The following is a 19,339-nucleotide window of genomic DNA, read 5'->3' on the forward strand; positions in this document are numbered from 1 at the left end:
TGGCGACTTAAGAGAATAAATTTTTCAATACTGTTTGGCCAAACTGTCCATCCCGTCTGGAGAGAGTATCCAGACAATAATGTGAGGTGAATGTGTGAACCGAGGACCAGGTGGCAGCCTTACAAATTTCCTCGATTGGTGTTGATCTGAGGAATGCTACTGAGGCTGCCATTGCTCTGACCTTATGGGCTGTGACCTTACAAGGAAGTGATAATCCAGCCTGGGCATAGCAGAAAGAGATACAAGCCGCCATCCAATTAGAGATGGTGCGCTTTGATACGGGTCTTCCCAACTTGTTAGGATCGAAGGAGACAAAAAGTTGAGGAGTGGTTCTGTGTGGCTTGGTGCGATCCAGGTAGAAAGCCAAGGCACGTTTACAGTCTAGAGTGTGAAGGGCCGATTCTCCGTGGTGAGAATGGGGCTTAGGGAAGAATACTGGAAGTACAATGGATTGGTTGAGATGAAATTCGGAGACCACCTTAGGCAGGAATTTCGGGTGAGTGCGGAGGACCACCTTGTCATGATGGAATACTGTGAATGGTGGGTCCGCCATCAATGCCTGGAGTTTGCTGACTCTGCGAGCGGACGTAAGGGCTACAAGAAAAAGCACTTTCCAGGTGAGATACTTAAGAGGGGCCCTGTTGAGTGGTTCAAACGGGGGCTTCATGAGACGGGAAAGGACTACATTGAGGTCCCAAACTACTGGGGGTGGTTTGAGAGGAGGGTTAACATGGAAGAGTCCTTTCATAAATCTGGCGACCACCGGATGGGCCGAGAGGGGTTTCCCTTGTAGGGGCTGGTGGAACGCCGCAATAGCGCTCAGGTGGACTCGTATGGATGTGGACTTGAGCCCAGATTGAGATAGGTGTAGGAGATAGTCCAGCACGGAGGATAAGGAAGCTCGCTGAGGTTCCTTTGAATTAGAAACACACCATGAGGAGAATCTAGTCCATTTCTGGGAGTAGCATTGTCGAGTGGCGGGCTTCCTGGAAGCCTCCAAGACCTCCCTCACTTCTTGTGAGAATTGGTGAGGGGTTACGTTGAGAGGAACCAAGCTGTCAGGTGGAGAGACTGCAGGTTGGGATGAAGCAGTGATCCTTGATGTTGAGTAAGTAGTGAAGGAAACACTGGAAGTGGTACTGGTTCCCTGCTGCTGAGTTGAAGTAGGAGGGAGAACCAAGGTTGTCTGGGCCACCGAGGGGCTATTAGAATCATGGTAGCCCGTTCGAGTTTCAGCTTGACCAGAGTCTTCTGGATCAGCGGGAATGGAGGGAACGCATATAGAAATCGTTTCCCCCAGTTCAGTAGAAAAGCATCTGCCTCGAGGCGATGAGGAGTGTAGATCCTGGAGCAAAACTGAGGCAGTTTGGAGTTGTGGGGGGCCGCAAAGAGGTCTATCTGAGGCGTCCCTCATTGCGTGAAGATTTGGTGAAGGGGGCTGGAATGGAGAGTCCATTCGTGCGGTTGTAGCAGACGGCTTAGTTTGTCTGCTAAGACGTTGTTCTCCCCCTGAATGTATACTGCTCTGAGTAGGGCGTTGTGGCGCACCGCCCAGTCCCAGACTCGTAGAGCTTCCTGGCAAAGGAGGGCCGAGCCCGTGCCTCCTTGCTTGTTGATATAATACATGGCGGCCTGATTGTCTGTGCGAATGAGGATTACCATGTCGTGAAGTAGGTGTTGGAAAGCTTGGAGCGCATTGAAGATGGCTCTGAGTTCCAGTAGATTGATTTGGTGTAGTCTTTCCGCACTGGTCCAGAATCCTTGGGTGCGGAGACCATCCAGGTGGGCCCCCCTTGCATAATTCGACGAATCGGTTGTGAGAACTTTCTGATGGGGGGGAGAGTGCATCAGCAAACCTCTGGATAGATTCGAAGAGGTCATCCACCAAAGTAGAGACTGCCGAAGAGCAGGTGTGACTGAGATGTGTTTGGATAGTGGATCGGACGTCTGATTCCACTGTGATGCCAGGGTCCACTGGGGGATCCTGAGGTGGAGTCTGGCAAAGGGTGTCACATGTACTGTGGAGGCCATATGGCCCAGGAGCACCATCAGTTGTCTCGCCGGTAGGGTTTGGCGAGTAGACACCGACTGGCAGAGATGAAGAAGAGACTCCATGCGTTGCAGAGGCAGGAATGCTCGGAGTCGGGTGGTGTCCAGGACCGCTCCGATGAAGGGGAGGGACTGGGTGGGTTGTAGATGAGACTTGGAAAAGTTGATCTCGAAGCCCAAATTTTGGAGGAAGTAGGTTGTAGCCAAGGCCGCCGAAGTGACCTCTGGGGCTGACGGGGCCTTGATGAGCCAGTCGTCGAGGTATGGGAACACCTGTAGACCCCTGTCCCGGAGTGCTGCGGCCACTACCACCAGGCACTTTGTGAAGACTCTGGGGGACGAAGATAGGCCGAATGGTAGCACTCGATACTGTAGGTGCAGATTTCCCACCCGAAATCTGAGGAACTTTCGGGAGGCCGGGTGAATGGGGATGTGAGTGTAGGCCTCCTTGAGATCCAGGGAGCATAACCAGTCGTTCTGCTCGAGGAGGGGGTATAGAGAAGCCAAAGTCAACATGCGAAACTTCTCTTTGACCAGAAACTTGTTGAGGGCCCGAAGGTCTAAAATGGGTCGCAGGTCGCCCGTTTTCTTCGGGACGAGGAAGTACCGGGAGTAAAACCCTCGGTTCAATTGGTCTGACGGGACCGGCTCGACAGCCCGAAGTTGAAGTAAGGTTTGGACTTCCTGAAGAAGAAGGGCGGTCTGCGTCGAGCTTGAAGGATACTCTCTTGGAGGATGGTCCGGGGGGACCCGATGGAATTGAAGAGAGTATCCTTCTCTTATGATGGTAAGGACCCATAGGTCCGTGGTTATGGCCTCCCATCGATGGTAAAAAAGATGGAGGCGGCCCCCTATGGGAGAGGCTGAGTGCAGAACGGTGTCGGTTATGCTCCCGGGGGGGGAGTCAAAAGGGCTGGGGAGCCTTAGGTGCAGCCGGTGGCTGAGGTTTTTGCTGAGACTTCTGGGGAGGTTGTCTCTTCGCAGGTTGTCTCGCAGCAGGCGTTTGTCTGGGCATGTAACGCCGCTGGTAAATCAGGGGTGGCCTGGAAGGTCGAGACTGTTGAGGTTTGGGTTTGGGCCGCAGGATGGATTGAAAAGATTTTTCATGATCCGACAGCTTCTTGGTAACAGTTTCGATAGACTCATCGAACAGGTCAGCTCCAGCACATGGTACGTTGGCGAGTCTGTCCTGGAGGTTGGGATCCATATCGATTGTACGGAGCCATGCCAGGCGACGCATGGCTACCGCGCTTGCGGCAGCACGTGCCGAGAGTTCGAATGCATCGAAGGAGGATTGCATCAGCTGGAGGCGTAATTGGGAGAGGGAGGCTACCACTTCCTCGAACTCGAATCGAGCTTGGTTGTCTATGAACGGAGTGAACTTGCGGAGCACCGGCAAGAAGAACTCCAGATAGGAAGAGAAAAAGAAATTGTAGTTCAGCACCCGTGACGCCATCATGGAGTTTTGATAGAATTTTCTACCAAATTTGTCCATCGTTCTCCCCTCTCGGCCCGGCGGTACAGAGGCGTAGACCTGGGAGGGATGAGAGCGTTTAAGAGAGGACTCGACCAGTAGGGATTGGTGGGAGAGTTGAGGGCCCTCAAACCCTTTATGGTGCACGATGCGGTATCGAGCATCGAGTTTGCTGGGGATCGCCGGTATGGAGTACGGTGTTTCGAAACACTGCATGAAGGTCTGGTCCAGCAATTTATGCAGGGGGAGCCGAAGCGACTCCGTTGGAGGGTTAGGTAAATGCATGGTGTCCAGATACTCTTTGGAGTATCGGGAGCCCGTGTCAAGGGTCACATCCAGATCATCCGCCATTTGTCGGAGGAATGATGAGAAGGACAATTGATCCGCCAGCGTCGGCCTGTGGGACGGGCTGGAGGAGGAGGAGGCCTCCAGGTCCATGGACATCGGGGAGTGGCAAGGAGAATCGGGCACCGGTGTCTCCTCGTACTCCGGGCCCCCCGGAGGGGACACCTCTGATGAGGAGTATCCCCTACGTTGCAGTTTTTTCTGCGGTGACACCTCCGAATGGCGTGAAGAGTGCCAGGATGAGTGTCTCGATCGGTGCCCGTCTCGGTGGCGGGACGGGGATCGGGATCGTCTGTGCATCGCATGGTCTCCCGAGGCCCCCAAGTGGTGGATAGGGCTGGAAGCGGTGGATCGCAACTGGGGTTGCGATGCGGGTTCTTGCGATGCTACCCAAGTCTGGTAAGGAGTACGGAAGAACTCTTCCTGACTATGCCCAGGGCTTTGAGTATCGATCGGAGGTCTGGTCCCATGTTGGCGCGGAGGCGTAATGGGTTCTAATGGCGGCATATCGGTAAGCGAGGCTTGCCGCGTGGGCATCGCCGCCCTCCCCCGTTCGTCCTCGTCGGTTTTCGAGGTCGAACGGGGAGGAGGGGGAGGGGGCGGACCGCCCCTTTGGACCGGTACCGGGAGGTCACCCTGTATGGCAGCGATGAGCCCGGGTCCGATGGTCTGCATGAGCTCAACGAATTGAGCTTCCAGCACGGACCGTAGCGAAGCCGAAAAGGAGGGATCCGCACCGAAAGGGGGTCCTCCTGCACGGACATCGCGCTCCTTCGAGGCCGAGTGCTTCTGCTTAGTAGCTTTCGGCACTTTGATGACCACTGGTGGCACTGTGGAAGGAAGAGGTACCTGAACCGAGGAGGCCGGGGCAGGCACCGACGTCGAGCTCGTGGATGGTGTCGGGATGAACGATGCCGGTTTCACCACACTCGATGCAGGAGGGGTCGATACCGGTTTCGCCCGAACCGGGGAGGTATCAGATGAAGTGGAGGCTGAGGGATCCTTAGCTGCGTCCATCTTGAACATCGATTCCCACAATAGGCAACGCCGCTTGAATGAGCGTGCCGTAAGGGTAGAGCAAGGCCTGCACGATTTCGGGATGTGGTCAGGGCCCAAACACTGCAAACAGCGACAGTGAGGGTCCGTGAGTGAAATCGCGCGTTGGCACTTGCTGCACTTTTTAAACCCGGTGATTGGCCGGGACATAGGCCGGAAAATCTCCGCCGCGAGGTCGAAGCCAGTGGGCCTGAGCCACGTGGCCGGCCCGTTCGACCCGCCGGAGGAAATAATCTTCTTTTTTTTTTTTTTTTTTTTACTGAAAAAGAAAAGTACTGTTAACTGTAATTAAAAGAAAGCGAAAACGCGGACAAGGAAGGCAAATTTAACTGAATTCAGCTAGCGCATGATGAAGTTGAACTTCTCAGCTCCGCGGAAAAGAAAGAACTGAGGAGACACGCCCGGATCTCCGGGCAGGAAGGCACCGGCGCATGCGCGGTGCGGGCATCTAGAAACTTTAAGTTTCTACAAGCAACACGTGCTTGTGAGACGTCCGTACCGGGGCTCTGTCTGATGACATCACCCACTAGTGAGAATACCTGCCTGCTTGTCCTGGGATAAAGGATGGACTCCGATGACGAAGCACCCCTCGAAAATGGAACCAGTCGCTGCAGGGATATACGCTTGGTCGTCATGAATTGATTTGATGCCTTCGAGACTTGTGACCCTGACTGGGAAGACGGTGGCTTCTTAGCCGGCTTACTCGATGGAGAAAGATGCGACAACAGAGTCGATGCTGGTGGCTTCTGGCACTGTTGTTTTCAACGCTGGGGACTTCAATGTAGATGGTGTCATCGATACATCTCCTTCCATACTGACACCAAAGAGTTTTTCTTGTTGAAGAATACAATTCTTTATGGTGCACTTTTGAAACAAAGAGCAACGAACACACAATTGAACACTGTGTTCAGTAACCAAACACTGGAGGTACCAAGTATGAGGGTCTGTTAAAGAAATAATGCAAGAACACCGAGCGCTCTTTTTAAAACTTGTCAGCGGGCGTGACATTGACAGGAACACCACCTCAGCCAAATTGAATTTGATGGCTGTGAAGAAGTTAAGGGCCCCACCGGGAAAAGACCTGTGGACGGCGAAAAAAGTGAACTTCCGTTCGGTTTTTTTTTTTTTTTTTAAAGGAAAGAAAAGAATGAAATAGAAAAAAAGAACATGAGAGTGAGAAGGCAAGCACCAAAACGAAGACCATTAAGAAAATGTGACTTCAATGCTCCGTGGAAAAAACAGAACTGAGGAGCCATGCACCAACATCTGGCAGGAAGGCACTCATGCATACATGGTGCGGGCTATCACGAACTTTCTAAATTTCTTAAAGTGATGGTGCACTTTTAAAGTGTCCGTACTGGGGTTCCGTGGATGATGTCACCCACATTTGAAAATATGCTGCTTGCTTATCCTGGGATAACCTGCGCAATCCTGGCATGAAATAGGGACAAAAGAACCTGATGACTCCATCCCTGCCAGTTGGAGGCAAAATGAGGTGAATTGAAGTCTTAGGAGAACTTTGAAAAGAAAGAGGAAAAATAAATAAATTGGGATATAATAAATCAAGATGGCCGCCACCAATAAGAACATTTTAAAAAAGCGGCCAGGCAAAAATAAAAGCCAGCAATTTTAGGATTTTATGGGTGAGGGAACACAGGAGAACATACAGAAACCTTTAAAAATCAGAATTACTGACCCTGCCCCTCTCCCACCCAATAGCTCCATACACTACATCCACTTTTCCTGCAATGACTAACCCCATGAAAATAATTATTCTGTTTGACATCAAAGCTGGATGTCACATCTTCTGCGACATCTTCATTACTTGAAAACTGCTGTCCAGAGAGATTTCTTCAAAACTTGGAACAAAAAATAATCTGAGGGAGCTAGGTCAGGACTGTAGGTTGGATTGTTCAGCTGCAGAAACCCACATTCTTGGATGGCAGCCTCTGATTGTCATATCATAAGAACAAAAGAATTGCCGCTGCTGGGTCAGACCAGTGGTCCATTGTGCCCAGCAGTCCGCTCATGCGGTGGCCCTCTGGTCAAAGACCAGCGCCCTAACTGAGACTAGCCCTACCTCTGTACATTCTGGTTCAGCAGGAACTTGTCTAACTTTGTCATTAATCCCTGGAGGGTATTTTCCCCTATGACAGACTCTGGAAGAGCATTCCAGTTTTCTAACACTCTCTGGGTGAAGAACTTCCTTATGTTCGTATGGAATCTATCCCCTTTCAATTTTAGAGAGTGCCCTCTTGTTCTCCCTACCTTGGAGAGGCTGAACAACCTGTCCTTATCTACTAAGTCTATTCCCTTCAGTACCTTGAATGTTTTGATCATGTTCCCTCTCAATCTCTTCTGTTTGAGGGAGAAAAGGCCCAATTTCTCTAATCTTTCACTGTACGGCAACTCCTTCAGCCCTTTAACCATCTTAGTCGCTCTTCTCTGGACCCTTTCGAGTAGTACCGTATCCTTCATGTACGGCGACCAGTGCTGGACACAGTACTCCAAGTGAGGGCGCACCATGGCCCAGTACAGCAGCATGATAACCTTCTCCGATCTGTATGTGATCCCCTTCTTTATCATTCCTAGCATTCTATTTGCCCTTTTCGCCGCTGCCGCACATTGCACAGACGGCTTCATCGACTTGTCGATCATAACTCCCAAGTCACTTTCCTGGGAGGTCTCTCCAAGTACCGCCCCGGACATCCTGTATTTGTGCATGAGATTTCTGTTACCTACTTTCATCACTTTACATTTATTCACTTTGAACCTCATCTGCCATGTTGATGCCCATTCCTCGAGCATGATTATGTTACGTTGCAGATCTTCATAAACTCCATGTCTTCACTATTCTGAATAACTTCATATCGTCCACAAATTTAATCACCTCACTTGTCGTACCAATGTCCAGATCATTTATAAAGATGTTGAAGAGCACAGGTCCAAGCACCGAGCCCTGCGGCACCCTACTGGTGATGCTCTTCCAGTCCGAGTATTGTCCATTTACCCCCACTCTCTGTTTCCTATGCTCCAGCCAGTTTTTAATCCACCTGAGTATTTCACCCTCGATTCCATGGCTCACAATTTTTTGAAGTAGTCGTTCATGCGGAACCTTGTCAAATGCCTTCTGAAAATCCAGATATACAATGTCGACCGGGTTGCCCTTGTCTATCTGTCTGATCACTCCCTCAAAGAAGGGCAGTAAGTTTGTCAAACATGATCTGCCTTTGCTAAAACCGTGCTGACTGGTCCTCATCAGCCTGTGTCCGTCAAGGTGATCAATGATGCGGTCCTTTATCAGCGACTCTATCATCTTTCCCAGTACCGAGGTAAGACTCACGGTCTATAGTTTCTCGGATCTCCCCTTGAACCTTTCTTGAAGATCGGCGTAACATTTGCCACCTTCCAGTCTTCCGGAATCTTTCCCGATCTGATCGACAGATTGGCTATTAGTTGAAGCAGTTTAGCTATAGTCCCTTTCAGTTCCTTGATGACCCTCTGATGGATGCCATCCGGTCCCAGGGATTTATCGCTCTTAAGCTTATCAATCTGCCTACACACCTCCTTCTAGACTGACCATCAAATCCTGTCAGCTTTCCGTCTTTGTTTCTAGCATATAGCCTGATGGATTCCAGTATGCTGTGTATATCTTCTTCGGTAAATACAGACGCAAAAAAATGTGTTCAGTTTGTCGGCGATTGCTTTGTCCTCCTTTAACGCTCCCTTTATTCCATGGTCATCCAACGGTCTCACAGCTTACTTCACGGGTCGTTTCCCCTTAATATATCGAAAGAACCGCTTGAAATTCTTCGCCTCCTTGGCTATTTTTTCCTCTTAGTCTCTTTTAGCCCCTTTTACAGCCTTATGGCATCTGCGTTGATGTTTGTGCTCGTTCCAGTTTTCGTCTGTTTTTGACCTTTTCCATTCCTTAAACAAAGTTTTCTTGTCTCTGATCGCTTTCTTCATCTCTACAGTGAGCCACACCGGTTCTTTGTTCTTTTTCCTATTTGATACCTGGTTGATACGCGGTATATATAGATTTTGTGCCTCGATGTCGTGAAGCAGCAGTATGTCTGCTGTGAGTTTTTCTCATCTTTTCTCCTAGGTTGACTCCTGCAAAGTGATCATTGTGTTGGCATTAACTCTCCCTGGTTATGGTTGTCTTGTGTGGCATAAACTCCAAAAGCAAAGTTTTTCATCGTCCCAGAAGACAGTTGCCAGGACTTGTCTGCAGATTTTTCTGTCTTGAAACTTTTTTGGGTGGGGGTGACTTTTGCTTCTACTGCATTGACTCCATTTTGGACTTGAGATCTCTGATAGACAGGTCTGTTTTCCAGTCACCAAATGTTAAGAACATAAGAAATTGCCTCCGCTGGGTCAGACCAGAGGTCCATCTCGCCCAGCAGTCCGCTCCCGAGGCGGCCCATCAAGTCCATGACCTGTATGGTGATCCTTGTCTAAAACCCTTTAATCCCCTTTATCCTTCTATCTATACCCTTTCATAATCCTATTCCTACCTCTATCTGTATCCCTCAATCCCTGTGTCCTTCAGGAATTTATCCAATCCTTCTTTGAAACCCTGTAGTTTACTCTGTCCTATCACATCCTCCGGAAGCGCATTCCAGGTGCCCACCACCCTCTGGGTGAAAAAGAATTTCCTAGCATTGGTTCTAAACCTGTCCCCTTTCAGCTTCTGAGTGCCCCCTTGTTCTTGTGGCTCCCAATAGGCTGAAGAATCTGTCCCTATCTACCTTCTCTATGCCTTTCAAGATCTTGAAAGTCTATCATGTCTCCCCTGAATCTTCGCTTCTTCAGGGAGAAGAGCCCTAGCCTTTCCAACCTTTCTGTGTATGAAAGATTTTTCATACCTTTAATCATTTTTGTCACTCTTCTTTGAACCCTCTCAAGTATCGCCATGTCCTTCTTAAGGTATTGTGACCAATATTGGACACAGTACTCCAGGTGCGGGCGCACCATCCCACGATACAGCGGCATGATGACTTCCTTTGTCCTGGTTGTAATACCCTTCTTAATAATACCCAACATTCTGTTTGCTTTCTTCGAGGCTGCTGCGCATTGTGCCATTGACTTCATTGTTGTATCCACCAGCACACCCAAGTCTTTATCAAGGTTACTTTCCCTTAGTACTAATCCCCCCATTCTGTAGCTGAACATCGATTTCTTTTTCCCTATATACATGACCTTGCATTTCTCTATATTGAAGTTTATTTGCCATTTTTTTGCCCACTCCTCCAGTTTGTTTAGGTCCCTTTGTAGGTCTTCACATTCCTCTGCTGTTTTAACCCTGCTACAGAGTATAGTGTCATCCACAAATTTTATATCATCATACTTCGTCTCTGTTTCTAGGTCATTTATAAATACATTGAATAGCAGCGGTCCGAGCACCGACCCCTGCGGAACACCGCTCGTGACCCTCCTCCAGTCCGAGTAGTGGCCCTTCACTCCAACCCTTTGCTTTCTGCCTGCCAACCAGTGTTTAACCCATCTGTATACGTCCCCTTCCACCCTGTGGTTCCACAGCTTCCTAAGTAGCCGCTCATGGGGTACCTTGTCAAAGGCTTTTTGGAAGTCGAGATAGATGATGTCTATGGGTTCATCTTTGTCCATCTGGCTGTTTATCCCTTCAAAGAAGTGCAGTAAGTTCGTTTGGCACGATCTTCCCTTTCAGAAGCCATGCTGGCTCGCTTTCATTTGTCTATTTTTTTCTTATGTGCTCACAGATGCTGTCTTTTATCAGTGCTTCTACCATCTTGCCCGAAACTGAAGTCAAGCTTACTGGCCTGTAGTTCCCCGGGTCACCCCTCGATCCTTTTTAAAGATAGGTGTAACATTTGCTATTTTCCAGTCCTCCGGGATCTCCCCAGTTTTCAAGGATAGGTTGCAAATTTGTCGGAGTGTTTCTGCTATTTCATTTCTTAGTTCTTTTAATACCCTTGAGTGGATTCCGTCTGGGCCTGGTGATTTGTCGCTTTTCAATCTATCTATCTGTTGGAGGACATCCCCATGACTTATCTCTATTTGCGACAGTTTTTCTTCTTGGTCTCCACTTATGATTTCTTCGGGTTCAGGTACATTGGATGTGTCCTCGCTTGTGAAGACTGATGAGAAGAACTTTTTTTTTTTTTTTTAAATTTTTATTTATTAATTTCCATTTTTACAATAATTGATTCACAAGTAATATAATTAATTAGTATATATCATTGTATCTATCATTAATACAACTTAATTTATAAACAGTATATATTATAAATTATATATAATCAAAAGTTATAAATCCCTCCCCATTTTTACAAATAATATTTCCAAAAATTATGCATAACCCACCCCATTCCTATATAAGTACTGCGAATGTGCTAAGAAGTCTAATCATTAGAATAATTAGTCAATGGTTGCCAAATTTTCTTGAAATTATGAAGATTCCCATGTTGTAATGCTAATACTTTTTCCATTTTGTAGATATGACAGACAGAGTTCCACCAGAACGTATAATTTAATTTGGTATAGTCTTTCCAATTTTGAGTGATTTGTTGCATGGCGACTCCTGTCAATATTAATAGCAGCTTGTTATTATTTGCTGAGATCGGACTCTGAGTTCTCATTGCAGTGCCAAATAGTATGGTATCATATGAGAGTCCTACTTGATTTTCTAGTAATTTGTTAATTTGGGGCCAAATTAGTTTCCAAAATGCATTTACACAGGGACAAAAAAAAATTAAGTGATCTAACGTCCCTATTTCTATTTTACAATGCCAGCATCTATTGGATCTAGTATTATCTATCTTTTGCAGGCGCATAGGGGTCCATAACACTCTATGTAATAAAAACATCCATGTTTGACTCATAGATGCTGACTTTGTAGATCTTAATCTCCAGGACCAAAATCGTGGCCATTGAGATGCAGAAATTGTCTGTCCAATCTCAATACTCCAAATATCCTTAAGACCAGTTTTCTTTTTTTTATTTAAAAATCCATATATCAATTTGTACCATTTTGCGGCTTGGTGACCCAAGAAATCCGCCTGGAAACATAAAACCTGCAGACTATATTGAGTATTAAGATTTTTCCATTCAGGGAACCCTACCTGAATGGCCTGCTTCAATTGCATCCATTTAAAATATTGTGATTTATTTAAGCCAAATTTATTTTGCAATTGTGAAAAACTAAGCAGTGAACCTTCTGAAATGACATCATTTAATGTTCGTATACCTGCACTTATCCATTGTTTCCAGACGATCTTAAATCCGCCAATCTTGATTCTGGAGTTTACCCAAATAGACTGATTTAGTGATTTACAAATTGGTTCTGGTGATAGATTACTGATATATCTTAATGTTTTCCAAGTATCTAATAAAATTCTGTTATCTTTGTATCTTCTAGGCATTGTTATACTAATTAAATGTTCTAAATGTAATGGGAACAGGAGCCGCCATTCTAAATATAGCCAATCTGGTACATTCTCCATGAGATCTGGGAGGATCCAATACATACCCTGTCTTAGAATATAGGCTTGATGGTACCTATAAAAATTTGGAAAATTTACCCCTCCCTCCACAATTGGTCTTTGTAAAGATACTAAAGCAATTCTGGGTCTTTTCCCAAACCAAACAAATTTTGTAATAATATTGTTTAATTTTTTATAAAAGGACCCCTGAAAAAATATTGGTATCATACTCATTTGATAACAAACCACAGGCAAAATCATCATTTTAATTGTTTGAACTCTTCCCCACCATGAAAGATGTAAAGGATTCCATTTGTTCACACATTTCTGTAATTTTTTTCAATAAAATTTTTTCATTTTCTTTGACTGTATCATCAATTGTATTTTTAATCATAATTCCTAAATATCTTAAACCTTCCTCTTTCCAAATAAATGAATATGAATCAAATAATCCTTTGGTACAGTGAACATTAATAGGAAGAATTTCTGATTTATTCCAATTAATTTTATATCCAGAAAATTTTCCAAATTCCTCTAGAAGATTAAGTAAACTTGGAATAGTATTCCCCGGTTCTCTTAAATATAATAAGATATCATCTGCATATGCAGAAAGTTTATATTCCCAGTTAGAAAATGTGATTCCTTTTATCTCCTTAGTTTGATTAATTGCAATTAACAAGGGTTCTAAAACAACATCAAAAAGTAAGGGGGACAAAGGACATCCTTGTCTAACTCCCCTTTGCAAGTTAAATCTTTCTGATAAATTGTTATTTATATATAATCTTGCACCAGGAGAGCTATACAAAGTTTGAATCATTTTAATAAAACCGGGACCTAATCCAAACCATTCTAGAGCTTGATACATAAATTTCCATTCTACTCTATCAAATGCTTTTTCTGCATCTAAAGATACCATAAATGCAGGATCATTCATAGTTTTTGCTAAATTTAAAGAATGAAATGCTAATCTAGTGTTGTGTGATGAATGTCTTTTAGCAATAAATCCTGTTTGATGCACATCAATAATGAAAGGAAGAGCTTTTGCCAATCTTATTGCTAGTACTTTAGAAATTAATTTACCATCTACATTTAATAAGGAAATAGGCCTGTAATCTGAAACCAAAGTAGGATCTTTGTTTGGTTTTGGTAAGACAATAATTAGTGATTCAGCCATAGTACCTGATATATTTCCATTATTCATTTGATACTGATACAATTTTAATAGATATGGTAAAATAATGTTTTGAAATGATTTATAAAATTCAACCGTATAACCATCACCACCCGGAGCGGATCCAACTCTAAGAGACTTCAATGCTGATTCTATTTCTTTTAAAGATATAGGTTCTTCTAAACTTCTTTTTATATGATCTGGAACATTTGGTCCAATAAATGAATTTAAAAAATTAAGTCCATCTGGTTCTTTATTTTCATAAGATTCAGAAGAATATAAATCTTTATAAAAATCAAGAAACTGTATTAAAATGTCTTTATTGTTATTGTGTGTATTACCTTGTATATCTTTTATTGCAATAATCTTGGACTTTCTTTTTTTTGCTTTAAGAAAATTTGCTAATAATTTTCCAGCTTTATTTGAATTTCCGTAAAATTGAACTTGTCTATTAAATAAATCTTTTCTCACAAATTGAGAAGAAATCTCATTATATTTAACTTTTAGTTTTAATAAATCTTGTAATGTATTATTTTCCCATTTTTCAATTAATTTATTTTCTAATAACTTAATTTGTTTTCCTAATTCAAGAAACTGTTTTTTATGTTGTTTATTAATATATGCTGAATATGAAATAATATTCCCTCTCATTGTTGCTTTAAAAGCGTCCCATAAAATCTCAGCATTAATATTATCCGAATCATTAATTTGAAAAAATTCTTTTATTTTTAATTTAAATTCTTCGAGAAAATTTGAATCCGCTAAAAAAGTATTATTAAATCTCCAAATTGAATTAAAATGTTCAATATCATAATTTTGAAGATTAATCCACACACCAGCATGATCCAAAATTATAATAGGATCTATTACTGCTTTTAACACACGCTGCGCTAGGTTATTAGAAACAAATATATAATCAATTCGTGAAAAGGATTTGTGGACCTGAGAACAAAAAGAAAATTCCTGATCATTAAAATGAAGAATACGCCATATATCTACTAAATCACAAGATTGAATCAAATTATCTAAGCCTAATGATTTCATAATTCTACTTGGTTTTTTATCCAAAATTGGATCCATTACAGCATTGAAATCCCCTGCTACTATTAAATTAGATGTAGCCAGTGGTAAAAGTAATTGTTGAATTTGTTTGAAAAACTCAATTTTTTTAAACTTGTCAGCTACCTCTTTTTTCTCCTTTACCACTCCCTTTCTGTCTCCATCATCCAACGGTCCTACTTCCTCCCTCGCCGGTTGCTTCCCTTTAGCATATCTGAAGAATGTTTTGAAATTTCTTGCTTCCCCAGCCAGCCTCTCTTCATATTCTCTTTTTGCTCTCCTAACCACTTGGTGACATTCTTTTTGGTGTTTCCTGTGTTCCTTCCAGTTTTCCCCGGTTTGGTCTTTTTTCCATTTTCGGAACAATTTTTTTATCTCCTATCGCTTTCTTCACTTCATTGGCTATCCATATTGGGTCTTTTGTTCGATTTTTTTTACACCCTTTCCTAAACCTGGGGATGTACAGATTTTGTACTTCTTGCACTGTGTCCCTGAATAGGGTCCAGGCTTTCTCTACAGTCTGTTTTTCTTGAGCTGTTTCTGAGTTTCTTTCTCACCATTGCTCTCATAGCATCATAGTTCCGTTTCTTGAAGTTGAGCACTGGAGCTTCGTGGCCTTCTGACATGGCACAGCATTCTTGAAATCCAGCTTGCACTAACCCTGGACATGCCCAACTTCATTTTCCAAATTGTACCTGCAGAGATGCCCATTTCTTCAGCTATTCAGGAAACCTCAATTCATCTGACAAAATTAAATTCTTGACTTTCTTGTATATTTCTGTGAAAGTTGCTTCCACAAGTCATCCAGTGTGAGAGTCCATCTTCAATGAACTTTCTACTACACTTAAACTGCTTGCTCTAAAATTTTACTTTGTAGGATGATGGGGCAGACACTATAAACTATTCATGTGTTCATAGATCTCTCTTGGCTTTTTCCCTTCTCTTTAGTAAGAAATTTTTATCATTGAACGGTGCTCCAAATCTAGCAGTTTCTTACTTGATTCTCTTGACATCCTGTCTCTTGGAATATTAGACTTGCACTAAGCCGCAACTGTGCATGAGTAACCTTGAGACATGTCAAAACATGTATAGATAGACTTATTTCAACACATTTGTTACTTTCTTTCATATTCAGGTAGATAACTTATTGAATGTCCCTTGAACATATAAAGCAGGAGTAAATATTCTAGGCTCTCAAAATAATTGTTTTGAACATCTATATAGGAAAGTGTGGAAGATGTGTACACACTCACACAAGTGTAATTCTGAATGTCTAGATTTCGATTTATTGCTCTCAGCATGATATTTTACCTGCTGGCAACTTAAAGGAGCTTACCTTTGCAGAAGTTTGCCTCTGTGATAGTCTTAATGGCGTCTTCATCCTTAATGGCGTCTTCATCTGAGCCATCCAAAAAGAATAAAAGATGTTACATTTTAGCTATAGCATTCTTATCACCTGAGTTGCATGACATCACATTTGGTTGAAGTGGGTAGAATACTTTTTGGAAATATTTTCTAAAGGCTTGCAGTATAATATCTTCTTTCTTGTAAACAGAACTGGTAGTCTTGACAATTGGGTTAAACCCCCACTAGTTGCGAGGTTTATAGAGAGCCCACTGTTTGTTTTCATGCTCCACCTCCCATCACTCTGGTATGAGCTCCACTCTCTCAGTCGGTACCAAAACTTCTAGAGTCCTAGAATGCAAACATAAGAGGGATGCGGGGAAACTTCTCAAAACTACATTTCTGTTCTGCTCAAAATACAAACATTAAAGAACAATGCTAGTTAACCACAACTAAATGAAACAAGGTGGTAATAAAAAGGAACCACCTACCTGCGTGTCGTCTGCACCAATTGTTCTATAGCACTTATGAGGAGGACTTCTCCAGTTCTGACCCTACTGGGTAGGTGAAAGAAACAAGACATCTGACTAAGAATCTAATCTTTCCTCCTTGTGCAACAGGACTGGTCGTCTTGACCATCGGAATGTATCAGAGAAGTCCCCAGCAACTAGGGTGGGATAGATATGCCTGCTGCCAGTACTGAGAACCCAAAGTGGTGTCCAGACCAGTTGACACATATACCCTGTAAAACTTAGTGAACGTGTAGAGACAGGACCAAGTGGCCACCCTACAAATCTCTACAGGCGAGACTGCCCAAGACGCTATGAGTGGAATGTACCTTCACTGCTACTGGAGACTGCTTTCCGCTTCAGATACAGATGGAAAAAATGGTTATCGTGATCAACCTGGATATGGTTGCCTTAGATGCATGTCTCCCCTGACATGCTGCATTTGTAAGTATGAAGAGGTGATTAGACAGCTGAAACTCTTGTCACCTCCAAGTAATAAATCAAAATTCATTGAACATCCTAGTTCATATTTCACATGAGAACTGGACATGACCTTTGGCAGGCAGGAAGGGATCGTTCAAATCGAGATGTGAAGAAAAGGTTCCATGCAGGACAGCACTTGCAGCTCCAACACCCTTTCTCACTGACCTCACAGCCAATAAGAAAAAGGACTTAACTGTCAGAACTATCAGAACTCAAATTGTCCCCCCGTGGATTTCTTTAGAGTGGATTCCACTAATAGAGACTCATGTGGGAGCTGTGGTTTGTCAAACCCAGGAATCGGGATGACTTTATATAAGGAGTCTAACTTGCAGGGGGCTCCAGGTATGGTCAAAGGTGTCTCTAAATTCTTGTAAAACGTTTCTCTCAAGATGTCATGGAGAGGTAATTTGAGATATTCCCTTGGAGGTTGGTCAAAATCCAGTGCATCAAGAAAAGCTTTGGATTTCTTTGACTCAGCCTCCAAGGGAATAGAGAGAGAGTCACACATCTCTTTTAAAAAAGATGAAAAAGAGGTTACATCTGGTCTAGAGGATGGGTCTAAAACAGAAGGATCCTCATCACCAGATGAACATTCCCCTTCAGAGAGAAGAGGGTCCTCTGAGTCACCCCACAGATCAGGATCCCGAACCTGAAAACTGCGGTCTCGAGATTCCGGTGTGGAGGGGTTCCAGGTGTCGGGATTTGCGTGCCGACTTACCTGACCTCATAGACACTGTACCGGGAGACATTAAGGGCTGCATCGGTGCCGAAGTCTGAACAGCCTGGTGTTGAGCTCTCGGTTCCGGTGCGAGGACTGGCATGGAGACCGAGGAAGCAGAATGTAGCGGTACCGACAAAGTGGATGCCGAAAGAAGGGGCTGCTCCACTGTAGGTACCGGTGGCTCAGACCAGACCGGGACCGGAAGGCTCGGTGCCAAAAGTGCAGGAAGGAGTTGTTGCAACTGTTCCTTAAGCTGCACCTGCAGGACAGCGGCGATCCGCTCGTCCAGCGAAGGCACCGGTACTGCCTTTTTCTTCTGCGGTACCTGCGGTGCCGCTCTACGCCCCGAGGATGAGGTCGAGGGGCTCACCTCTATTGGGGCGGAGCGCTTCCGTGGACGCCTCGAGGTCGGCAGGACTGGGCTTGCTGCTACTGAGACCGGAGGAAGCTCCAACGGGGAAGGCTTCTTAGCCGGCTTACCTGAGGGATGCGACGCCGACGCGGTATCGCGCGGTGTCGATGAGGTGGGTGCCGACTGAGACGGGGCCGATGTCGGTGCCGCAGAGTCAGACATCTCGGCACCAAACAATAATTGCTGCTGGATCTGCCGATTTTTCAGAGTTCTCTTTTTTAAAGTCGCACAGCGGGTGCAGGTAGACGCTCGATGGTTAGGACCAAGACACTGTAGACACCAGTTGTGTGGGTCAGTGAGTGAAATTGGTCGTGCACACCGCTGGCACTTCTTAAACCCGGGTTGAGGGGGCATGAAGGTAAAAACGGCTTCTGCCAAATCAAAGGCCGAGGCCTCGATGGTGGCAACAGGCCTCGCCGGGGCGAAATTGAAAGAAGTGAAAAAAAAAAAAAAAAAAAAAAGTTGTTTTTTTTTTAAAGAAAATAAAAGAAAAGAAAATGAAGGAAATAATATTTCCTTAAGGGTTTACGCGAGAGGGAAGGCGATATGAAAAAAGTCTTCAACAGCCGTTGAAGAAAACGCGTCTTCTTAGCTCCGCGGAAACTAAGAAACTGGGGACCGCGCGCCTCTGTCGGGCGGGAAGACACTCGCGCGTGCGCGGTGCGGCCCACTAGAACTTTCCAAGTTCTTAGAGTGCAATCACTCTAAAATTGTCCGTACCGGGGCTCCGTCGGTGCCGTCACCCATCAGTCAAGAATATGCTGCCTGCTTGTCCTGGGATAACCTTGAGACTCTTGCCAAAGGGCAATTGCACTTTAAAGGGGAGTCTGTTCAACATTGCCTTAGAGGCTGGATCTCCCACCCATTGCTTGATCCAGAGCATTCTGTGGGCAAAGATGGCGTATGCCAAGACCTTAAAATAAACGAAAGCAAAACATAAAAGCTCATACAACTTCACTGTAGAGTGTGAGACTGAGGAAATCCACACAGCAGAGTAAGGAGGAGCAGAAGAATATGTAAATTAGGATCTCTACAGACTTTGCAATAAAAGAGAGTACCTATTTGTCGAGACTGATATTCTTGTTGCACTAGAAAATGGATTGTGCAGTTAAAAATCCAATGTTATGATTCCATACCTGTATATTTTTATTTGTATGGTTTAAATTTACCTGTTTTAGTGACTGTCATTCTTCCCTACAGTCTTATAAATATCAATTATCTTACTAGCCAAAATGAAAGGAAAAGATATG

At 44.4% G+C, this 19,339-nt stretch overlaps 1 protein-coding gene across 1 annotated transcript in view; it reads right to left on the reverse strand.

The window, feature by feature from the left end:
- The window catches only part of LOC117354435 (zinc finger protein 436-like), a 124,239-nt gene that overhangs the window by 14,208 nt on the left and 90,692 nt on the right, over window positions 1-19,339 (reverse strand). Inside the window, exon 5 of the mRNA XM_033931969.1 lies at window positions 15,957-16,019. Coding sequence (XP_033787860.1) covers window positions 15,957-16,019 — 63 coding nt within the window. The remainder of the gene's footprint in view (window positions 1-15,956; window positions 16,020-19,339) is intronic.

The sequence above is a fragment of the Geotrypetes seraphini genome, chromosome 2, assembly GCF_902459505.1.
Source record: "Geotrypetes seraphini chromosome 2, aGeoSer1.1, whole genome shotgun sequence".
Classification (NCBI taxonomy): Eukaryota; Metazoa; Chordata; class Amphibia; order Gymnophiona; family Dermophiidae; genus Geotrypetes; species Geotrypetes seraphini.